At 36.0% G+C, this 25,353-nt stretch overlaps 1 protein-coding gene and 1 long non-coding RNA gene across 2 annotated transcripts in view; one reads left to right on the forward strand and one right to left on the reverse strand.

Annotated features, from left to right (window-relative positions):
• The window catches only part of LOC136849309 (uncharacterized), a 153,695-nt gene that overhangs the window by 40,601 nt on the left and 87,741 nt on the right, over positions 1 to 25,353 (reverse strand). Inside the window, exon 4 of the long non-coding RNA XR_010856287.1 lies at positions 3,579 to 3,667. This is a non-coding gene — a long non-coding RNA (uncharacterized lncRNA). The remainder of the gene's footprint in view (positions 1 to 3,578; positions 3,668 to 25,353) is intronic.
• Positions 408 to 25,353, forward strand: part of kermit (PDZ domain-containing protein GIPC-like protein kermit) — a 105,751-nt gene continuing 80,805 nt past the window's right edge. The window contains exon 1 of the mRNA XM_067122653.1: positions 408 to 910. Coding sequence (XP_066978754.1) covers positions 668 to 910 — 243 coding nt within the window. The 5' untranslated portion in view covers positions 408 to 667. The remainder of the gene's footprint in view (positions 911 to 25,353) is intronic.

Raw genomic sequence — 25,353 nt, forward strand, 5'->3', positions numbered from 1 at the left:
CGGCCGAGTGTCATTTGTGCGGTTAAAAAATTGACAATAAGGGATGTTGATGGGTTAGGTGCGTGTATATGTGTGTGTCTGTGTTACCTGGAGAGCGATGAAGGGTTGGCTCATCCAGTCTCAATTCCCACCGCCACAGCTGCTCTCTTCACATCCACATAGTTGATTTCTCTCGCAATGTATCGATCGATTGCATTTTCTTTCCCTCGAGGAAAGAAAGATCTGGATGAATGATGCTTAGATCTCTTTACAGTGCGTAACTATGTTTTTTAAAGAGTATGGTGTTATAAATTGACGTCTTGCAATCATAAAGATGGTTAATTATGGGGGCAAAGAAGCGTCCGTGTGAACGAAACATTGTGAAAATGGTGACCGGGCAACTACAGTGTATACCGGAACTCCGCCCCACCGCCAGTCGGCCTCAGCAGCGGTACACAGTCAGTCAGAGCTGAGGACTCGAAACGAGTGGTCACCTAACGTCCGGGGCCTTCCGGTTCGTGTGCTATTTCCCCATAGACATCCCTCCAGGTGCTATTGTGTCTCCGTCAGTAGCTAATTCAGTGCAATATAAGTCGCGCCCGAGAAAGAGCGCATGTGTGTCACAAAGTGATTTCGAAAGTGTGTGTATTCATAGTTGCAGGAGAGGCAAAGCCGAGAGAGAGGGATCATGCCACTTTTCAAAAACAAGAAGACTAACGGGGTGGACGACACTAACACCCACTACCAACAGGGCTCCAGGCCGCCCACAAACGGTCACACCACGCCCCCGGAACCACCTGTAACGAGGCCTAAACTCGTCTTCCACTGCCAGCAGGCTCACGGTTCGCCCACTGGCATTATCTCAGGGTTTACCAATGTCAAGGAACTCTACCAGAAGATCGCAGAGTGCTACGATATCCCTTGTGAAGACGTAAGTCGTAAAAAATAATTTTCACCCTTCAATACATACCGGAAAACAATCATACATTCAATCACAATATAGGAAAGAAATGTCTTCATGTGAAGCATAATACATTCACTTAAATACAAATGAAATGCATTCTAAGATCGTATTATTGCACAAAAATATATTTTAGGAAATATTTAACACTTAGATCAGTTCTTCACTCTGATGAATCATCTTCCTGGTTTTTGCATACCTACTGGGGAAAAATAGTCAAATAAAAGTTATACATGTAGGAAAGAATACTTAAAAGCAACATAAGGCAAGAATACTTCAAAGAATGCCTGAAACCGGAATATAAATTTCTCTACAACTCTAAAAATAGGGCAAAGAAAAGTAATAAAAGTAGGAAAGATTAATCAAAACAAAATCTAACGTAAGAAGGAAAGGATACTCAAAAATTAATAAGAAAACTGTAATACAAGTTTCTCTGAGACACAAGAATGACGGAGTATGAAAACACCATGCAGACTTGTCCAGAGAAACTGTCATCTTGCAAACGCCCCCTCCCCCTCTCCTCCCGGCCTCAAACCAACCCGTTAATAACACCTCCCCCACCCCCTTCCCCCACTCCCTCCCTAGGCTGTCTGACTCTCCAACCAAGCCCTTAGCGGTACAATATATAGATCAGCGTAATTATGTCGCCATTAGATACAATCCCTCCCTCTGGACTTTCTTCTTCTTTGTTTCTTTCTTTTCTAATCTGCTTCATCTACTCTCAGTTGGTAATACTCTCGTAAACCTTTCAGTATTTATATTCTAGAGCTTTCTACTTGTAATTATGTCGTAAATTCTAAGTGCTGATAAGTTATTCTTAAGCAAGGCACGTCACAGTAAAGTTAAGAAACAAATAAAGAGATATGCGTGCTAAGACAAACTAAAGTGTTTAGTTCCAATATGGCTACGAAGCAACGTGTTTCGACAATATTTTTTTCTGTCTTGTCTAAGTTTACCGTTGAATACTGAAACATGCATATTGTCATGGAAAACAAAAGATCACTTTTGTTTATTTACAATTACTGTACAGCAATATGCATTTGTTTTAACTTTATTTAGGAAAAAAAAAAACAATCATTTCTCCTAATAACTCATTGTAGACCATTGTGAGACTTCAGTGTATACAGTCTATCTAAGAAAAGATGCAACAGAAAATGACTGAGCAGTCTGGCGTTGAGTGAGAGAGAGAGAGAGAGAGAATTTTACTACATCCCTTGCTAGTTAGAATGCCATCAGACATCCAATTTCTTTCTTTCTTTCTTTAAAGATTCAGATGAAAACCCATATGGACAGAGTCAGCAGACTATAAACCCAAGAGGGCTCCAAAGGGAAATCAGCGTGCAGAGAGAGAGAGAGAGAGAGAGAGAGAGAGAGAGAGAGAGAAAGTTATAGGAAAAGGTGATAAATAAATAAAAATAATCATACCAAGAAATTTACCAAACCATGAACAGCACTGATGTTCTCATAATGCATGACCCGGGAAAGTGCTGACAAGGAGAGAAGGGCAGACGAAACCTCTCTCTCATACATGAGAAGAATTGTACTACAAATACAATAATCCATATATTGTGCCTAGCCGAATGTTACTTTTTTTTTTTCCTAAACCGTAATTGTAAGAAAATCTTACTAAAGGATATTAGAACACAACTCAACTAATTTCTAGCTTCCAACAGGCTAAATTTAGTATATACTTCGCTTAGATGGGTGGATGCTTATAAGGATCTTTTAAATTTCTAGCTTCCAACAGCTAAATTTAGTATATAATTCGCTTAGATGGGTGGATGCTTATACTCTTTTAAATTTCTAATTCCAACAGCTAAATTTAGTATATAATTCGCTTAGATGGGTGGATGCTTATAAGGATCTTTTAAATTTCTAGCTTCCAACAGCTAAATTTAGTATATAATTCGCTTAGATGGGTGGATGCTTATAAGGATCTTTTAAATTTCTAGCTTCCAACAGCTAAATTTAGTATATAATTCGCTTAGATGGGTGGATGCTTATATGATCTTTTAAATTTCTAGCTTCCAACAGCTAAATTTAGTATATAATTCAACTTAGATGGGTGGATGCTTATAAGGATCTTTTAAATTTCTAGCTTCCAACAGCTAAATTTAGTATATAATTCGCTTAGATGGGTGGATGCTTATAAGGATCTTTTAAATTTCAGCTTCCAACAGCTAAATTTAGTATATAATTCGCTTAGATGGGTGGATGCTTATAAGGATCTTTTAAATTTCTAGCTTCCAACAGCTAAATTTAGTATATAATTCGCTTAGATGGGTGGATGCTTATAAGGATCTTTTAAATTTCTAGCTTCCAACAGCTAAATTTAGTATATAATTCGCTTAGATGGGTGGATGCTTATAAGGATCTTTTAAATTTCTAGCTTCCAACAGCTAAATTTAGTATATAATTCGCTTAGATGGGTGGATGCTTATAAGGATCTTTTCAATTTCTAGCTTCCAATAGGCTAAATTTAGTATATAATTCGCTTAGATGGGTGGATGCTTATAAGGATCTTTTAAAAGACGACACTGTACCTGAATATTTTACATTAAACCACGGTTGAAGCTGTACTAGGTTATTTGTGCTTTTTTTTTTTTTCTTCAAAACGAGGTTGATAAAGGTGACTCACCTTATGGGAGGGAATACTGATGCGACTTGGTAGCAAAAGAACCGCGAGAAATTGTAGAGACAGCTTCATTTCGTTTGGTCACATCATCCCTGTTTGAATAATAAAAAAAATAAAACATTAAGGTCGTATACTTGTTCATTAGAGGTCACACTACAACAGAGAGAGAGAGAGAAAAAGCTACATTTTAGTCAATACGGCCCAGTCATAAGATCCCATGCTTGCATACGTGGGCATTCACATTTATTTAAGCTCATGTGATATAATTTTGCCGTTCTTGGTTTCAATTTCGCTGTAGTAACTGAGTGTGTTAAAAACCCAACAAAATTAAGTTCGAGATGATTAGTTACTGATATCATTTACGAATTTCCTTCTTAACATACAAATTTGATTTTCAAGTACCAGTGAAACCTTTGACGATTAGGCCTATACAGACCAGAGTCGGTGCCATGTGATAAGCGCAGTTTCTGTCGTCATAATATCCTTTTACTGGCGAAACTGACCCATGATTAGAGGGAGATCTCGCCCCTGTGAACATATTTGCTCGAAAAATTACCTTATTGGAGGCCATTCCTCGTTGTGACTAGGCCTAACTGGTAAAATGGCGCAAATGCGGCTAGTCTAAATGCATGACTAAGATTAATTTATATGTTAAAAACCTACAGGGACAAGTCACGACTTAAAACCAGATAAATGACGAAGATAATGCGCAAGGGGGCGTGTTCTTATATTTTCAGTTCATTCAGCCAATTTTTCGCGTTTCCCACAAGATTCCACGCTCCTCTAAGATCGAGCAATTCAAGTAATGAAACTCAGTGACACTACAGTATTCCAAATTGATCACTATATTCATTATGTAACGCAGATCTTATTACATCACGGTTTATGTACATTAGATGACATGTGATGTTTCCTCATGGTAAGTAAATTACTGTAGAACTGGAACGTCGAACATCACGTGTTATCTCCTGAGTTGCAAAAGGAGATAATAATGTTTGTTGCCGACGGCTTATTGGATCAGCTTTAGTCTTACACATTTTACAGCAAACGCTCTCTCTCTCTCTCTCTCTCTCTCTCTCTCTCTCTCTCTCTCTCTCTCTCAACAGAATGGTTAAGACGGAAAAACAAGACTAACCATGCACGGAGTTCTAAAGTCAAGAGTCAAAAGTTGAAGTATCTGTCCTATCAAAAGTTGAACTAAATTTCATACAGAAATCATCCTGATGATTATATCTGGAGCTTTACTTTCCTGATTTGATTTGTTCGATGAACACTGTAAAACCGTATAAAAACTGGTTGGCAAAGACAGCTATCTTCACAGTTAAAGATATACAGTTAAAGGGCATTTAGACGTCTCACTCTTTTAGTAGAAAGGAATTTGTCGATGTACGTTTAAGAAATAAGTCACTTCATTAAAATTTCACTGACGAACAATGATGACAACTATAGTAGGCCTATAAGACTGACTGGAATTTACTTTATACAGTGTATTTAGACCTATCAGTACTATTCATATTTCATTTAATTCGTCATTCTCGGTTAATTATTCAGACTGGAGGGATGGGAGATGTGGAAATACTCTCTTAGTCTACAACTGGAATATTTATCATCTTAACAAAAGCTCCCTTTGGCCGTAAAAGAAAATTGCAAGACCGTAATATTACAACCTGTGCTTCATCTTATATCTTGGCTAAGGTCACTGGAAAAGATCACTAACCTCCTTCAACACACACACACACACACACACACACACACACACACACACACACACACAACTCAGACAGGCACAGTATAGCGGGTGACAGAGAACGAAAGAATACATGGACCAGTTTTTGTGGCGGGACACCCAATAGTCTACTAAATCCTAAGTTTCAGCTTTTTCTTCTCTTTATATTCTTTTGGATACGATTGCGGCATCTGCAGGCGGTTCAATTTTTTCCTCAACCAGATTCACTTTCATTCTGCCCCGAACTTTTTCCTTTCCTTTTTTAGTTCTTTGGTGTTTTAAAGGTTAGGCAAAAACCGGATTCTCGTTTATATTATTCGGCTGTGCCTTGACACAATAATGTCTTCACTATGTCAGTGTTAGGAAATAGGCATTTGTAAATGTAGGCCTAACCATACAGTACTTTGATTTCATTTATCATCAGGAAACGTTTTCATTTTGGGCAGGATACTTCTCAAAATATATATATATATATATATATATATATATATATATATATATATATATATATATATATATATATATATATATATATCTAAGGAGAACGAAACCACTTCTTATATTTTGAAATGCTAATTAGTCTCACACGTTCACATTTTTTCATGGTCGAGAAAATTGTAAATTGAATATACTTTCAGACACCTTGAAGTGCACATTTTTTTTCCAAAAGGGAGAAAGTGACAGAGAAAAAATGTACTTGGAAAAACCCTTCGGAACAAGTGCCTGGGAAAACTGGGAAATCTTGCACAAACCTCAGGTCAAAATATATGAAAATTACCACGTGAAAGCATGACCAGAACTGCATTTTCCACTTAATGGGTAATAAAGAATTGTAAATTATAAGTGTTAAATAAATATATTCGAAATTATGTACTACATCACATATCAAGCTGCTGAAAAGATTAAAAATTTTTGTTTATTTCCTGTAACCAAAGACTTGAGTTCTAGGAAAATGTGCATAATAATAATTTCATAGACTACACTACAAAGGTGATTACAGTGCGTTATGAAAGATTGTATCTAATTACAAACGTGTGTGTGTGTATATATATATATATATATATATTATATATATATATATATATATAATACACATACACGCACACACACACACACACACACACACACACACACACACACACACACATATATATATATATATATATATATATATATATATATATATATATATATATATATATCAAGAAGTGTCATCAGTAGCATGTTTAACCCTTTAACCCTCTAAATGTTGTACCTTTCAATCCTATTTTGCATGCAGTCATTCGCCTCCCTGACATTATCAGTATCAGTGCCAGAAAGACTTTCCACTCATGCTGTAAATTAATGAAATGGCATTTAGCAAATCTGGCTTCTGGTATCTTTCCATACAGATTACGGAGCATGGTTTGAACATTAATCATAAATGAAACTATAAAAATAACTTACTAGGCCAGGGTACAATATGAAAATGTGAGAACGAGAAGCATTAGCTTAGCTACCACTGTAGAAAAATACCAAACCTCTATATTATTATTTTTTGAGTCTAGGAAATGTAAATTTAATGCTGGGAACCTAAAAACAATGGGACAACCCTTCTCTCCCCACGAAATCTGAGCCGGGGATCTACGCAAAAAGGGCTCTGGGAACCGTGACTGGAAAATTCCTCAAAACGACAGAGAGAAGAAACAAAAGCAGGGAGATTATAATGGCTTTGCATTCAAAGAGTAGAGGTGGATGGAAGGGGGGTAAACAAAAGGGAAAGGTGGGCGTGTGTTACACAATGTGAAAGAAAGTAAAGCTCTCAAGTGGCACCCACGTATCGACTTCCATCTCGCGGCACCGACAGGAAAGCTTTTAGGCCTAAGCTAGTTCCTCTCGCGCCCCTTTTTTTTTTCACTCTAAAGTTGAAAAGCCTTCTCACTTCTTTGAATTAAAAGAAATAATAGTAAAAGTGAGGAGCTGTATTTCAGTTTCGCTGCTACAGAGGTAGGCCTAATTCTCTCTCTCTCTCTCTGATGCTTATCTGCATTGATGCTCTATAAATGTATTATTGTTTACAAGTAACTGGAACGCCGCACTGTCTCTTTTATAGTTGAGACAAAATCTGTCAAGATTTTCCATATTTTACAAGTTTAAAAGCATACTTCTCGCAACGGTCTTTAAATTCTGTGCCAGAAATGAATTATCGACTAACAAACATAATAAAACTTAAATAATCGCACAAAGGGTGATAAATCAGTGGAAAAAAATAATTCCCTCAGATTTCACAAGTCTTTATAAACTCAAAGCTAATTAAGCAGAGAGAGAGAGAGAGAGAGAGAGAGAGAGAGAGAGAGAGAGAGAGAGAGAGAGAGAGAGAGAGAGAGAACAAATCTGAAAATAAAAAAGGAATAACGAAAAAAAACTTGCAGCGTCATGGCAAGGTCAGTTCATAAAAAATAACTACAAAACTGAATATTATTCGCGACCTAAATTAAGATATTGTTATGTCATTCGGAGGTAATTATCATGAAATGATAAGTGTGGATTTATATTAAGATTTATATAACGCTTTACATACAGCATTTGGTCTGTTTATATGATAAATAACTAATTAAAATGTTAAATGTTTAAACAGCCTCTGGAATACCTTTCCTGGCTCAAGATTTCCACTGGTACTTAGTGTCTCGATAAAGACACGAATGAAAATTATTTCCACAGCGATTACCGACGTTTTTGCTCGTCTCTCCTTTGAAGTAGCTGAAAGACCGATCCTTAGAAGAAGCGATGTTTACCAACATCATCCATCCTGCTTGATGTTCCAGGGTTGAAGTTTGGAGTTTTCCATTAAGATATTTTGCTATATCATTCGGATGTCATTACCATGAAATGGTAATATGAGTGGCTTTAAAATAACGTTTTATACCCACCATCTTGTCTGTTATATGATAAAGAACTAACTAAAAAGTTACATGTTTAAAAAGCTTCTGGAATAACCTTTCCAGGCTGAAGATTTCCAGTGGTACTTAGTGTCTCGTAAAAGATACGAATAAAAAGTGGTCTCCACAACAATTACTGCCGTTTGTGTTCGTCTCCTCCTTCTCTGAGAAAACTGAAGGAACGATCTCAGAAGTCAGAAGTGATGTTTACCAACATCATCATCCCTCCTGCCCGATGTTCCAGGGTTGAAGTCTGAAGTTTTCCAGACAGGATGTGGAGAGGAAAAACAAGACCCAGCAACGGCTTTCAGCACATAATCCGCCGTCAAGTGCTTCGTCACTGCAGTTGCGTGTGCAACATTTGCAACAGCATTCAGTACTGCGGCCCGCTAGGACGTTTATTGAATAAACTGGAGTTTTGACTAAACAAAATGACATATTTAGAGCAACTGGATAATGTGTAACAGCCACAAAAATTAATTCACTGTATTAAGATTAGGCCTAGGCTATATCTTAGGGAGATATTTTTATTTTTGAAGATGAAAATCATGCTGTAAGTAGCTAAACTAAGTTGTATGTTATTCATGCATAAAAGGTAAACGTTCACAGAATGCTTTTAAGCCTTTCATTTGATAAATTACCTTAAATTGAGGTACTGCACCAGGCCCACTACTTCCCGTTATTCCAGGCTAGTCACAGATGAATAATTAAGCTGCTACCAAAACAGTAAATGATTGGCGCACGTGAGTTTGTAATCATTAAAAAAGTTAAAAATTTTATAAAAATTACTGTATGTTAAATTCCTACATGAAACTGGGATCCAATTCTCAGAAGTTAACAACGCATATGCGAGCAGTCCGTGTTTATTATAGGAAAAAATAAAAACTCTCTGCAAAGCTGGAAGCTACAAAAAAAAAAAAAAAAAAAAAAAAATAGTTCCTACACATTTAAAATTTATAGATTGTAAAGGTAAACGACAATAAAACCTGAATTCTCCAAATAGGTAAGTGACTTTCATCGCCTTTTACAGAGCTGTAATGCAACTCGTATTTGTATGAACAAATATCCTCAACTGCTGTATAATCTTAGCAATACTCAAAATTACCGAGTGAACTGATAATGTAAATGAATGACAGAATGGTTCATTTTCACTAAATGTAAACATATTTAATTATATAATATCCTCAGAGTTTCTGTTTCCATTTGTATGGAATATAACCACTGAAAATACGTACTTGACGAATACGATGCAATAAAAGTTTGAATGTATATATATATATATATATATATATATATATATATATATATATATATATATATATATATATATATATATATATATATACACACATACATACATACACACACACACATGCGTGACTTTGTCTACGGTGAATTCCATACCAATTGCTTAACATTTGAAAATATTTAAAAAAATATTTATATATACCAAGCTATTTGCGGTCTTTATATACCGCTTGCGAATGTGTGTACACGTTCCTTCCATCTTCATATACGAAACTGTAGAATGATCAAAGTGGCTTATAAAACGCCTCAGAGTGTCTGCTGTTGGTTCCACCACTCAGCTTTAAAATCCCCACAGAATGTGCGAGTTGGACCCTGGCAAACCAGTCCAGACATCTCAGATATTCAATTAATTTTTGTTTTTTATTTTTTTTTCTTCGTTCTCCATTTTATGAATAGCTTCCGGGGAAACTTCACAGTGGAAAAAGGTTTACGATACATTGAACAAAGAAGCCAACAGATTTAAACCAAACAAGAACGTTTCATAGGCCTAAACTCCTGGCAAAGCAGTTCAGACATTCAGTTAATTTTCGTATTTGTCTTTTTTTTTTTTCGTGCAGCATTACTGAATAACTTCTGGGAAAAACTTCACTGTGGAAATGGTTTACGATACGTAGACTAAGGAAGCTGAATACGCCATTAAATTCAAACCAAAAACGAACGTTTCATAAGTCTACTGCTCCTAGCAAAACAGGCCAGATATTTCTGATATGCAGTAAATTTTCGTTTTTATCTTTTTTTTTCGGTCGACATTTTCTGAATCACTTCCGGGAAACTTCACTGAGGAATGGTCTACGATACATAGACTAAAGAAACTACTAAATTCAAACCAAAAACGAATTTTTCATAGGTCTATGCTTTTACATATAGCTTTTTCTTAACATTAAAAAGTTACAACAGCACAACTACCACGAAGATTAAGAGAGACAGAATGGAGAGAAATTCATTGTACGTAAAAGAACTGTAAAGTTTCCTGAGAGTTCATTAAGTCGTTTTAGGACTCAAACACCTGTTGAGGTAAGTGGCAGCTCTACTGGGGATTTCCTTTTATCTGGGCAGAACAAATAAGACGGGGGACACTCTCCAAGAGATAGACAGGGTTTCTGTTTGTCACTATGGCACGACAGTTATGTGCTCCGGGACCCATGACTTTCAATTCATTGAGAAACAGAAAAAGAAGGGACAGAAAAAGTCATTTCTTTAGCGGCAAGGGCCTTTATCTCTCTCTCTCTCTCTCTACCACAACTGAAGTTTCGTTTCTCTTTTATAGTTAATAACGGTAAATGTAATGAAGTAAAGGTTGCATATCACTAGACTAGGGGACAGTAAAGGCATAAAGTATTCTCTCTCTCTCTCTGTACTAAATAGTTACGACAACTGAAGTTTAATTTTTCTTTTAAAGCTAATAACGGTAAACGTTATGTAGTAAAGGTTACACGTCACTTGGGGATAGTAAAGGCATCAAATTCTCCCCTCTGTGTGTGTGTGTGTGTGTGCACTAAATAGATACCATAACTGAAGTTTCATTCTCTTATAACGTTCATAACGGTAAACGTTAGGGAGCAAAGGTTACACATCACTAGGAGATTAAAGGCATAAAATTCTCTCTCTGTGTACTAAATAGGTACAAGTTTCATTCTCTTACAACGTTCATAACGGTAAACGTTAGGGAACAAAGGTTACACATCACTAGGAGATTAAAGGCATAAAATTCTCCTCTCTCTCTCTCTCTCTTAACAATGGCAAAGGTCAGGCATTCACGAGGCGTCACATATAAAAAAGCAGATTTTGTAAAGGTTTTCGTCCATGATATATAAAACGACATTCAGAAAGTCGAGTATTGTGCTTCATACAAGCGGACGATAAATTGTAAATCGGTTATTTCATGTAGTACCTTGGTCAACTTTATTTCCTGTCTTCGCTATGTCATCTCTCTCTCTCTCTCTCTCTCTCTCTCTCTCTCTCTCTCTCTCTCTCTCTCTCCACATGTGTGAAGGTGAGAGAGAACAGGATAGGGAACAGAATAATATGAAGCTACAAGTTGTACTTAGATATCTGTATATAAATCATCAATACACATAGGGTTTACACAGAGTAAATGAAGAGAGTTATTATTATTACTATTATTGTTAACATTAATTTATAACGTGCACACAGTTATGAACGAACTTGCTAGACATTTTCCGCAGAATGAAATGGCCATAATATGCAAAGAAAACAAAGCACCTACAAATACGTTTAATATCAAACAACTAAAACTGATTATATATATATATATATATATATATATATATAATATACAGGACTAAAAAAATACGAAAATGTATAAGACCAAAATAAGAACTCAGCCAGAGATCTAGGACCCAAATTGTGGAAGGGCAAAGTGCATGTTTGGGAATACTGGTTACATGGGCACTATTCAGCCTAAGGCACTCTCACTCGTGAGTATCATGTCTCGATATACTCCACTGCTGTTTGAACCGCTGCTCAACAGACCAGCGACAGAAACAGCATCTACAGAAAGAGTGAGGTCACTGACCAAACGAACTGCTTTGGATTTAGTCCTACCGCGGAGTAAGAAGCAACTGCAGCCATTTGATCGAAGTGGTCTCAACATGAGTGGTTTGGAAAAACCTGAAACCCCAAATTACTGACAGAAGGGAGAGGTTCAGTTACATTTTTTCAAAAATAATTACATCACCAGAATGAACGGCTGAAGAGGACACAACACAAAAGAAACATGATCCCGTAGGGGGGTAATGCCGCCAGTGCACCTCACGGGGTGCACTGTAGGCATTACTATAGGTTCTTTGCAGCGTCCCTTCGGCCCCCTAGCTGCAACCCCTGTCATTCCTTTATTATACTTCCATTCATATTATCCTTCTTCCATCTTGCTATCCACCCTCTCCTAACAATTATTTCAAAGTGCAACTGCTTTGAGGTTTTCCTCCTGTTACACCTTTCGAACCTACGTACTATCAATATCCTTTCCAGCGCTAAATCACCTCATAGGTCTCAGTGCTTGGCCTTTGGCCCAAACTCTGTATTCCAATCCAGTCCAAAAGAAACATGAGAAAGGACTACAAATGTCTTCCAATTGCAAATCACTGCTCCAAAGGAATTTTTTCATCCGAGACGATGTTGAAACTGGTGATTCTGCATTTCTCAGAAATTGTTTAGTACCATTTTTAAAAAATCACAATTAAAAGATTGAAAAGGTGTCAATCTCATGTTCTGCTGTAATTGCTTCATGGATGAGCTCGTTTTCCAAGTGACTGCAGTAAAAAAAGACAGGTAAAAAAATTGCGCCGAAGCTTCTTCGGCACAATCGAGTTTTCTGTACAGCCGCTACAGCGTATAATCAAGGCCACCGAAAATAGATCTGTCTTTCGGTGGTCTCGGTATAATGCTGTTAGCCGCGACCCATGAAACTTTAATCACGGCCAAGTAGTGGCCTATCCTATATCGTTGCCAGAAGCACGATTATGGCTAACTTTAACCTTAAATAAAATAAAAACTACGGAGGCTAGAGGCTTGCCATTCGGTATGTTTGATGATTGGAGGGCGGACGATCAACATACCAATTTGCAGCCCTCTTGCCTCAGTAGGTTTTAAGATCTGAGGATGGACAGACAAAGCCGGCACAATAGTTTTCTCTTACAGAAAACTAAGAGAGAGAAATCGGCCACCGGCACCTCACAATCCAATATCTAAATTAACATTTTTACCAGAAAGCCATGTAGCAATAATACATTAATCATTGTTTTATATATTGACACTTCCTGATTTTCTTTCAATTCACTGAGAGTGTATCTCGACAATAATCATTTGCCAGCACGATTTCCCACATTACTAAGCCTAAACCAACTTTGTTGTTTTAATGAAGGTACATATTATACATGCATATATAAATAAAAGTACTGATTTATCATGGCACGGCATAAATTGGAGAGATTAGGAAAACAGAGGGGGTCGTATAATTCAAATCATTAATATTATTGCAGTTCTGTCTAAAGTCAATTAAGAAATGAATATTTATAGAAAATCCTGACAGAATTCTTTCCTATTATTATTATTATTATTATTATTATTATTATTATTATTAAGATGATAAACCCCTGTTCATATGAAAGAAGCCCAAAGGGGTCATTGAATATATTATTTGAAAGAAATTACAGAAGATAATAGTAAATACAAAAAGAAGAGATCTGTTATTACAAAAGAAAAAAAGATAAGATAATAAGTAAATAGATAAAAATAGAGATAAATATTAAAATTACAAGGTGATTGTTTAAGGGTTTTGCTAAATAAATTTAAGTTCCTGCCTCAGCAACATAAACTGTAAATGTAAACTGACAATAAAACTATTCAAAGTAATGCAAAGAAAACAAAATTATATCACCTTAAAAAGGACTGTAAACCCACTGAAGAGTTTTCGTAAGACTTCCTAAATCCATGAAGATGATGGTACTAACGCCACGTCTCTCAGAGCTTTTGTTCCTCCACTGCTGGAATTTCCTCCTCGTCTTAAATCGTGTGTAAAATCACCGTTTTTATCATATCAAAGACGCTCGAAGTGAGTCACTGGTTCTCTCGAGTACTGAACAAGTTTCTGATGTACAGAAGTAAATCTTTGACTACCTGATGTTCATAACTGCGCACAAAAGAAAGGAGATCGCAGTCAAGAGATGCTAACTGCGCATTTTATTAACGAATTATATTACAATACAGAATTTGCAGTGGAAATTCAATTCTACGTTGCTTTAAATACTGTCCTAATCATATCGTTCGGGTCATATTTTGCAGACTGATATTCTATATGACGTACTCAGGGTCAGTTTTTAGTTTTCTGTAAAAGAAAACTATTGTGCCGGCTTTGTCTGCCCGGCCGCACTTTTTCTGTCCGCCCTCAGATCTTAAAAACTATGAGGCTAGAGGACCGCAAATTGGTGTTGATCATCCACCCTCCGATCGTCAACCATACCAAATTGCAGGACCCTAGTCTCAGTAGTTTTTATTTTATTTAAAGTTAAAGTTAGCCATAATCGTGCATTTGGCAACAGTATAGGACAGGCCACCACCGGGCCGTGGCTAAAGATTCATGGGCCGCGGCTCAAACAGCATTCATTATACCTAGACCACCGTAAAATAGATCTGTTTTCGGTGGCCTTGATTATACGTTGTAGCGGCTGTACAGAGAACTCGATTGCGCCGAAGAAACTTCGGTGTATTGTTTACTTGTTTTTTGCCAGCCTGCCTCGCCGTGAACTCAAACCCGCAGGCTAAAAATAAAACACGAAAACAAGAGAGGGATAAAAAGTGGGCAGGTCTTCCAAACCTGGTGTTCCCTTTTATTCTAGCCTGCAGGGAACAAAAATAGACTTTTATGGAACATCAGACTAGACAAAGCTCAAAAGAAAAAGCTGTGGCTGATAAAACAAGGCGGTAATGATGATGATAAAGAATTTATGAACTAGGCTACGCGTGTTCAAGGCTGAAGTTGGGGATTTTAAGGATGAGGAACCGAACTGTCAAGCATGAAGCCGTTTCCTGTCTTGTGGATCCTTCTACTACTACTTCAGGGATATCCCCCCCCCCCTTCTCTCTCCCAAAGATTCCTTCCCTACCCTCAACCCCTCCCCTCCCCAACCTTCAACCAATCTCTCTAGACCCACCTCAAACACCTTGCCTTCCATCTCAGAAGATATGTTCGCAAACCTTTGGCAACTTTTATTTTTACCATTTAATCATTTGTCTGTACCTTTCAGGAATTTTGGCAAGTTTCACGTCAAAATATAATTTTTATTTTTGACGTTTTATTTTCAGTATTCTTCATATTTCAAATATATTAAAACTAGTAACAAATGTAGATTCAAGTAGGCAGTAGAAAGCGTAGCTACAAGTCTTTCATTGCTGATTTTGCCTTGAGACGCTGTATGTGAAAATGCCATTGAATGGAAGGCTTGCCGGTTACAAGAATCAAGTCCTTGCACGCAGAAAACCATGGCAGGAATAATCCTGCCTGCTCAGTGCTCGCCATCATTTTCAGCGTTACTACAGCTTGCCCTATCTAATCTTACATTTCCCTCATGAAAACTGACATAGCTTGTATTATCCTCATTATTGATTATAAGTAGTCATAGTACTACTTCAGTGATTGTAGGTACAGTTGTTGTTCACATTATTATTATTATTATTATTATTATTATTATTATTATTATTATTATTATTATTATTTCATAAAAATCTCATAATCGCACGAGTCACTAAAATGGTGTGAAGAAACCCACAGTTACGTAAGTGTAAATATATATTAAAAATTATACAAAACGTTTTAATATACTTTTAATATAGGCCTATATTTGCACTTAACCATTGTGGATTTCATTATTATTATTATTATATTATTATTATTCCGAACACCCGAATATTACATTGGAACCACGAAACCTTGACGGGGAGACAGGTCCTTCCTTACGTTTCAAGGCACATCCGCGAATTTGCTTCGTCACCGTGAATCAAAATCAGAGCAGCGTGGGTGACCCTTTCAACACCTAAACCAGGAACTTGAAGCTACCTAGAACTACTTATCTCGAGCTCCTTACAAATCCCTAATCCAGGAACTTTAAGCTACTTACAGCTGTTTATCTTGAGCACATGGGTGATCCTTTTTACACCCAAACCAGGAGCATCAAGTATTTAAAACTACTTACCCTAAACATATGGGTAGCCTCTAAAACACTAAACCAGGAACTTCAAGCTACTTAAAACTACTTATCTTCAAAATATGGGTAGTCTTCTCAACACCTAAACCAGGACCTTTAAGATACTTAAAACTACTTATCCTAGCACATGGCTAGTCTCTTCAACACCTAAACTTTAAGCTACTTAAAACTACTTATCCTTAGCACAATCTCACTTTTTCATGGGAGTAGAGTACCGAGAGATTTTATGCCCGGTCACAGTCCAATAGAATTAGGCCTATGATGATTATAATCTCTTCAGTGCCTCCATGGAAACGGTGTTATATGATTGCTTAAAAGATGAAACGCTGTTTTCACTCTTAACTGTTCGCATACAAACATTGTCATGATAGGCCTACATGCTGTATAATTCAATACATAACTTATGATATAAAGTTGGCACATGACGTGAATAAAAGTACAAACTTATTATTACACTGAATCGTGTACTGCTTTCCTAGCTTCTCCTTGGTGTACTGCAGTAAAAGTACTATAGTACTATATTTAAAAATATGGTACTATACTGCACAACGCAAAGCTATTACTTTACTTTTAAAATTATATAGTACTATATTTTAAAAATATAGTACTATACTGTACAACGCAAAGCTATTATTTTTACTTTTGAAAATACAGCACTATATTTAAAAAATATGGTACTATACTGTACAACGCAAAGCTATTACTTTACTTTAAAAAATACAGTACTATACTACTATATTTTGAAAATATAGTAATACAACACAACGCAAAGCTAATATGTCATAACATGCACGACGTATATTTTAACAGTAGAAAGCTAATCCTATATACAGCTGTCAAAAAAAAAAAAATAGGAAATAACTGCTGACAACCGTTTGGACGGACGTGTTAAATCTATAATATATGCGTACGGTTTTCCAAGGAAGAATTATGACGGCATATTGTTTATGAGACTGATGGAAACACTTCAGACAGACTTTCAAAAACTGGTGCCTGTGAAGATGACAATCGTTCAGAGAGTGGAAGGGGTCCCACAATAGAATCATTTGATAGCTCAGGGAAATGCGGGAGGTACTATAGTTTATGAACTCCCTATGGTTTACACAAGACCATAATTAATAATGATATTTTGCAACTCTGCAAAATCTCATTATAATATCAATATTAATGAAATTTTACTTTACTTATTTTCACTGTTCCTTATTTCCTGTTATATAGATTACTTTTAGATTTTTATTATTTGTTAGATTTATTTTTTCTTATTTTTACGACTAATAAATAATTATATACATGCAGACACATATATATATATTATTTATAATTATATATATATATATATATATATATATATATATATATATATATATATATATATATATATATAATATAAATAATACAAACAAAGTTAAAACTCTTTATAAACAATATTATAAAAATTCCTAAGGAGCCGAAGAGAGCAGACCCAGTTAGGAAAGAAGTTTGTGGTAATCGGTTTAATTGAGGACCCTCCATTCAAGAAGCCTTGACAATGAAAGTTTCGTCAGAATAGCTGCCAGTCACTGACCGCTCGACAAATGCTCTCTCTCTCTCTCTCTCTCTCTCTCTCTCTCTCTCTCTCTCTCTCATACACGTAAGTTCCTTTGCCTGCTTTTTTTACTGACTCAATTTTTTTAAATAGTATACAGCACACAAGTAGCAGGGAAAAGAATAAGTTTCTGAACTTCGAGACAAAAATATTTTGAAATGCTAAAGGTTACAGAGGCAAATAAATATCAGTATCTTGACCTAACATAACTTTTTGAAAAAAATCAGTGAAAACCAAAGATAAGCCCCCCCCAAAATTACGTGGCCAGAAATAACTTTAAAAGTACTTAGCTTTGCCAAAAGGTAACTAAGAGTAATTTTTTCCTCAAAGATACGGTAACTTGTTACCTCCAGCAAATACATCCAAAGACAACTATGCACAAAATGTCAGTGGTCTGGACAAAAAAAAAAAAAAAAAAAAAAAAATCAGCAACTTCTCTTTAAAAAAAGAATGACTTGAAAAGCATACAGACAAGTCACCAGCTTAGCAAGAGATCATAGTAAAGAAGAAAAATGACAGGAAGTCTGGAATTGCAACAGGGGTTGGCGTCGCTCAGTCCAGACTGCAAGAAACCGCCAGCGGAGGAGACACAGCTCTGTTTGCCAGAATTCGGTCAGACTTGTGGATCAACACGGTTGACAAATTTGCTTAGGCTGATAGGTGTAGGGTCCTTTGCAGGTCGGAGATTCACGACAAAGGATATTAAGTTGTTTTGTTATTGTTATTATTATTATTATTATTTACTGATGAAAAGTCAACGAGCATTCACGCTCCAATAGATAGCAGGAGAAAATCATGCTTCCATTTTCATTATATATATATATATATATATATATATATATATATATATATATATATATATATATATATATATATATATATATATATATATATATATATATACGTTCAGGTGATAGCGAGCTATCGTAAGCCAGGAACAGTATTTTGTCAATTGTTCTGCTGTAAACATGTGTACTGTATGTAACAAAATGACAGAAACACGAATTTCACTAAATGGGTCTTTTTCTCCTACTGTTATTATTTTCAAATTTGGTGTTATGGGAACCTGGCCACAATCACCTCAAAATAATGGGTAATAGCTGCAAAACGATAAGGATTGGTAGAGCTGTATAATCACAAACTATTTAGTAAACATATCCAACATTTCAGAAAAATAGAGCTTGCTAATAATAACTTAATCTGATCTTTATTGCTCATGCGCTGTATCATCTAGTGAAAACAGAACTTGCACCTTCGAAGGAAAAAGAAAATTATTACAATTTTAGGTTTCTAAGCTGCACAGCCTCTCTAACGATTATAAGTCTAAGGTTTTAGTTTTCTGTAAAAGAAAACCATTGTGCCGGCTTTGTCTGTCCGTCCTCACTTTATCCTGTCCTCCCTCAATCTTAAAACTAATGAGGCAAGAGGGCTGCAAATTGGTATGTTGATTATTAGTCATCAAACATACAAATTGTAGCCCTCTAGCCTCAGTAGTTTTAATTTTATTTAAGGTTAAGGTTAGCCATAATCGTGCTTCGGCAACGATGTAGGACAGGCCACCACCGGCCCGTGTTAAAGTTTCATGGGCCGTGGCTCATACAGCATTATACCAGGACCACCGAAAGATAGATCTATTTTCCGTGGCCTTGATTATATGATGTACAGAAACTTCGGCGCATTTAATACTTGAGGTTGCAAAGCAAATCTGAGGGTAAGGAATTTACCATTTTAGTGCCTTTCGTTGTTTTGTTTAATTTGAAAAGCCCAAGAATGGCCGTTTATCTCTTATGTTGCTTCAAGTCCAACCCTTTCTGTTGGGTCCTCAATGGTCTCTTTTAAAAATTGTCTTAATCTTATCGCTTCCCAGTTTTTAATAAGATTTTCATACATTTTGTTAACTCTAGAGAGAACTAAAACTACAGCAATAGAAGAAAAATAAATATTGGAATAATGTCCACCTTCATAAATATATATATAATATATATATATATATATATATATATATATATATATATATATATATATATATATATATATATATATATATATATATATATACACACACACACACACACACACACACACACACACACTCAATAACCAACCGATACAGCCACGCCAGATAACGAATAAATCAATCAATCAATCACTCCTTTTTCTTTCCTCCAATTGTCTCTCTCCTCTTTCCATTTCCTCCTGGCCCCGTTTCAGTCAGCCCGTTACGTACCATGTTGTGGGTGAACTGTCAAGGATGATGGGTGTTTTAACCTTCCTGTTATACGTACGTCTTCTACGGTCTCACTCAACTCACCCACTTCCTGTCAACCAGAGGAATTTCTGTGGGGGGAAGAATTTCCACGACTCTTACAAACACCCGCTCACCCAGGCATGATCGAGTGGAAACTAAAGCTGCGTCGGTCGAGCTTTTTAACTGAGGTTTTTAGTTTTCCGTAAAAGAAAACTATTGTGCCGGCTTTGTCTTTCCGTCCGCCCTCAGATCTTAAAAATTACCGAGGCTAGAGGGCTGCAAATTGGTATGTTGATAATTCACACTCCAATCATCAAACGTACCAAATTGCAGCCTTCTAGCCTCAGTGGTTTTTATTTTATTTAAGGTTAAAGTTAACCATAATCGTGCGTCTGCCAACGATATAAGCCAGGCCACCATCGGGCCGTGGTTAAAGTTTCATGGGTCGCGGCTCATACAGCTTTATACCGAGACCACCAAAAGATAGATCTATTTTCGGTGGCCTTGGTTATACACTGTAGCGGCTGTACAGAAAGCTCGATTGTGCCGAAGAAACTTCGACGCATTTTTTACATGAATATTAATTTTAAGATTTTCTTTCGGAAAACTACGATTGCAAAGCAATGGATGGATGGATGTAAACATACCTGAACACATGTAAACAAAAGATACTGTATAACTAAAACTTAATTCGACTCAAATCTTCGTCTTTAATTTTCCTCAGATTTTACCACGTCAAACACTCTTTGCCTAGTTATCGATTTGTTAATTTATTAATTTTTCTTTTTTTACTAAGTGGTATCTCCGTCTGTATTTCCATTGATCTCCTCTTACTTCTTCCTATTGGACACCATACTCTTTGGAAGCTGGAATTTCAAGTCAATGGCCGCTTTGGCGGGCGTGTTCCATATGAATAGGTTTCACCTTCTGAATAATAATAATAATAATAATAATAATAATAATAATAATAATATTCTTTGAAAGCTTGAATTTCAAGTCAATGTCCCCTGTGGGTGGGCTTGTTCCATATGAATAGGTTTCATCTCCTGAATAATAATAATAATAATAATAATAATAATAATAATAATAATAGGCCTACTGACATAAGCAACGTACAATCAACTTATATAAATACAAATTTAGAAGAATTGAGTGCCTCGCCCTACTTCATGAGTCATCTATATTAAATCAATTTGTTTCACAAATCACGCCAAGAGCATGCCAATGACCTTTGATACTGCGCCACCAATTGAACATGCACACATGAATGACATCTCAAATTCCTTACGTTACTCCTCTTCATTATTCACTCCAACGCCTTATTAATAAAGTGTTATCAGCGCCTGCCCTATGAGCCTACAGAAGCCCAGAAGGACTTTAACTTACAAGTGCGTAAATGTTCCTCCTTAGAAGGTATCGACCTTTTCCAAAACAAGCACTGCATTTCCGTCAAAATGGCTCACTTCGAGAATAATTAAAAGCCTTCGAGTATTAAGCTTAGCTCTCATAATATAGGCCTAGGCCTAAATGCTACAATGGAACATTACAACTCACAATAAACGATTGTTCAGTAAAACGTTGACCTCTGTCAAAGACGATGGCATAATTTAATATACAAATAGATAAAGAATATGAAATGAACTGAATATAGAATTTAGGCCAAAGGCCAAGCACTGGGACCCATGAGGTCATTCAGCGCTGAAACGAAAATTGACAGTAAACGGTTTGAAAGGCGTAACAGGAGGAAAGCCTGGCAGTCGCATTATGAATCAATTGTTAGGAGGGGGTGGAAAGGAAGATGGAAGAAAGAGAATATGAAGGGAGGTGCAGTAAAAAGGAACGAAAGGGGTTGCAGCTACTGGCCGAAGGCACGCTGGAAAGAACTTTAAGTAAAGCCGACACTGGACTGCATGAGGTGCACTGGCGGGACTACCCCCCTACGGGGAATAAAGAATATGTACCACCCCACGACAATTGGCTTTCGTAAGGGAGTCGAATTTGAAGACAGCAAAAATAAACTACAACTTCAATGGAAAACAAAAATGAAGTACCTTTATGAATGACATGAGGCAACCTCACTTCGTTACGCACAAAGTATCTCAATTAACGAACGCACCTGTGATATGAACAGAGGTAATTGATATTATTAGTGATAATTAGGCCGATGCTCTATAATCCACCGCTGTAATTTTGTCTCCCTTCTAATTCCTTATAGCACGTCTACATTTATTAACAGCAAATATGTATTATATATATGTATATATACAGTATACATACATTTATTATATAATATATGTGTATGTATGTATATACAGATGCATATGTATATACATATAGTTTTTTTAAGTATGTATGTGTATACGTATCTATATATATACATAATTTATGTATAAATAAATATGTGTACGCATATAAAGTGAATGTATGTAAGTAACTGCAATAAAAAAATATGACAATATACAGGGGCCCACCTAGTGGCCAATCAACGACATTCAATATAATTTTTTTTCATCAGTTCCATTGTTCTAGCAAAAGAATACTCGAGAGAGCTTTCACCAAAGATTTAGTTTAATATTTCTGTTACGTAAGAAGGAAAATGTTACGACATCCTACAGTGAATGTAAAGGTTGATGATGATCGAGATGGTAAGCGGATAACTAAAGGAAAATCTTCATTATACTCTACACATGCACACACACACACACACACACACACACACACACACACACACACACACATATATATATATATATATATTATAATATGAGATTATGTGTATGTTTTGATTTGATGTCTATGATTTTGAGATGTCTTTATTTCTTACAGATAAATTGTGTATCTTGTGATTCTGAAATATGTTTTGATATGTTTTTTTTTCTCATTTGTTTAATATATTGTGTGTTATAAAATCGAATTCGTAACAATATATATATATATATATATATATATATATATATATATATATATATATATATATATATATATATATATATATATATATATATATATAAATTTGACTCGCATCAGATCGAACTCAGGTCTTCCAATTGAAAGACGAGACCGCTGCCAATTGAAAGACCTGGGTTGGATCCTGATGAGAGTCAGAAATTTATTTCTTTCCCGCACTTGATTGTGTGTTGATTATTTCTAATAAATATATATATATATATATATAAATATATATATATATATATATATATATATATATATATATATATATATATATATATATATGTGTTTATGTTCAGCGAATCTGGTTGCTCTCGGCAGGAAAAGGGATCGAATAACTTTCAACATAATACAAGTTTAACATATAATGCAGTAAATGACTAAAAATGTTTCAACAGGTCCCGACTGCTGAAATTTTACCTCATCTGTGGCAAAGTCTTCATGTATTCATTTGTCCTGCGTTTTAACCCAGATACTCGATGCTAAACCAATGGTATTTGAGGCGTCAATTTGCAACATTAAGAGCATTAAAAATTGAACAGTTATGTATTCAATATGCGCTACCAGTATGCGTCAATAGTAGGTACATTAGTAGGGTGGGGGTAGTGCCGTCAGTGCACCTCATGCGGTGCACTGTAGGCATCACTAAAGGTTCTTTGCAGCGTGCCTTCGGCCCCTAGCTGCAACCCCTTTCGTTTCTTTTACTGTACTTCCTATCATATTCTCTTTCTTCCATCTTACTTTCCACCCTCTCGATTGATTCATAGTGCGACTGCGAGGTTTGCCTCCTGTTACACATTTCAAACCTTTTACTGCCAATTTCCGTTTCAGCGCTGAATGACCTCATAGGTCCCGGTGCTTCGCCTTTGGCCTAAATTCTATATTCACTTTAATTCAATTCAATAATAATAATCCTGTTATAGTACCATTATCAAACTAATAACTTTCATGCACTGTGAACCATCGCACTACCAAAATGTAAGCCATCAAAACTGGACAACTGAAGACAAGGGTCTCCGTTTGCCTAGGCTGATTTAACGCATGCGCAGTCATGCAATCACTATTGAACACGCTGCTTCACTTCACAGAAGTTCCCGTGGCTTTGAAAATGAACGTCGTTATCGTCGGCGGAAGGACAGTGCACTTAGAGAAGTCATTTTACAGCGTAGAAAAAAACCCAGAAACAGCTGGAGTGAGACTTTTCAGAAGGGGAATCCAGAACAACAACAAAACACATGACCGACTTCCAGGCCGTTTTTCAAAACGCGGGAGAATTTGGGTTATAGTTCCGGTCGCGACTGTTCGATTGATACACAGCTCTGGCCGTGTAGCTGCGGCCGCATATATGCAACAAAAGCACACAAGCATGTAGGAGGGCCTTAAACACACACACATACATATATATATATTATATATATATATATATATATATATATATATATATATATATATATATATATAATATTCAATAGGCACATATAGTTTAGGGAGAGGTGACTTTTCCCTTTCATCTTCTGAATAATAATAATAATAATAATAATAATAATAATAATAATAATAATCATAATAATAATAATAATAATCAGTTCAAGAACAATTTAAAAAACGCGACGTCAAATTTATGCGTAAGGTCTTAACCACACAATACATGCCCTTACAAATCAACAAATGCCCCCAAACCTAAAAAAAAAAAAAAAAAAAAGGAAAACGATCGTCACCGCTAGGCCTATACGGCTTTCACAGAGAGACCAACATGAGATGCCTCAATTTAACTGAGCAACGAATTAACTGCACATCATTCAAAACTCAATCCCACTCCCATTCTATATCGCCGTCATGTCTGATTCATCCGCTACAGATATTATTCACTTCAACGGAAGCAGCAGGTTGCATCCATATATCAACTTTAACGGTCCCCAATTCTCGGTATATGCACAGGAATTCATCCGAATGAATAAAGGGGCTTAATGTATTAAACTTATACGTATTGTTGCGTTATCTAGCCTTTACGCAACACATTGATTCCTTGGGGGTGAAAGCTGATATAAAAATAGCAAGGGGATTAAGGAATTTTAAGCATCGTACTCCGAATAGTGCAAGAGTTTTGGGTATCTGAGTTTTTTTATTATTTAAACTGACATATACAATCACGCATACATACTCTCTCTCTCTCTCTCTCTCGTGTGTATATATATATATATATATATATATATATATATATATATATATATATATATATATATATATATATATATATATATATATGTGTGTGTGTGTGTGTGTGTGTGTGTGTGTGTGTGTGTTTTTGTATATATATAGACC

This window comes from Macrobrachium rosenbergii, chromosome 20 (assembly GCF_040412425.1).
Source record: "Macrobrachium rosenbergii isolate ZJJX-2024 chromosome 20, ASM4041242v1, whole genome shotgun sequence".
Lineage (NCBI taxonomy): Eukaryota > Metazoa > Arthropoda > Malacostraca > Decapoda > Palaemonidae > Macrobrachium > Macrobrachium rosenbergii.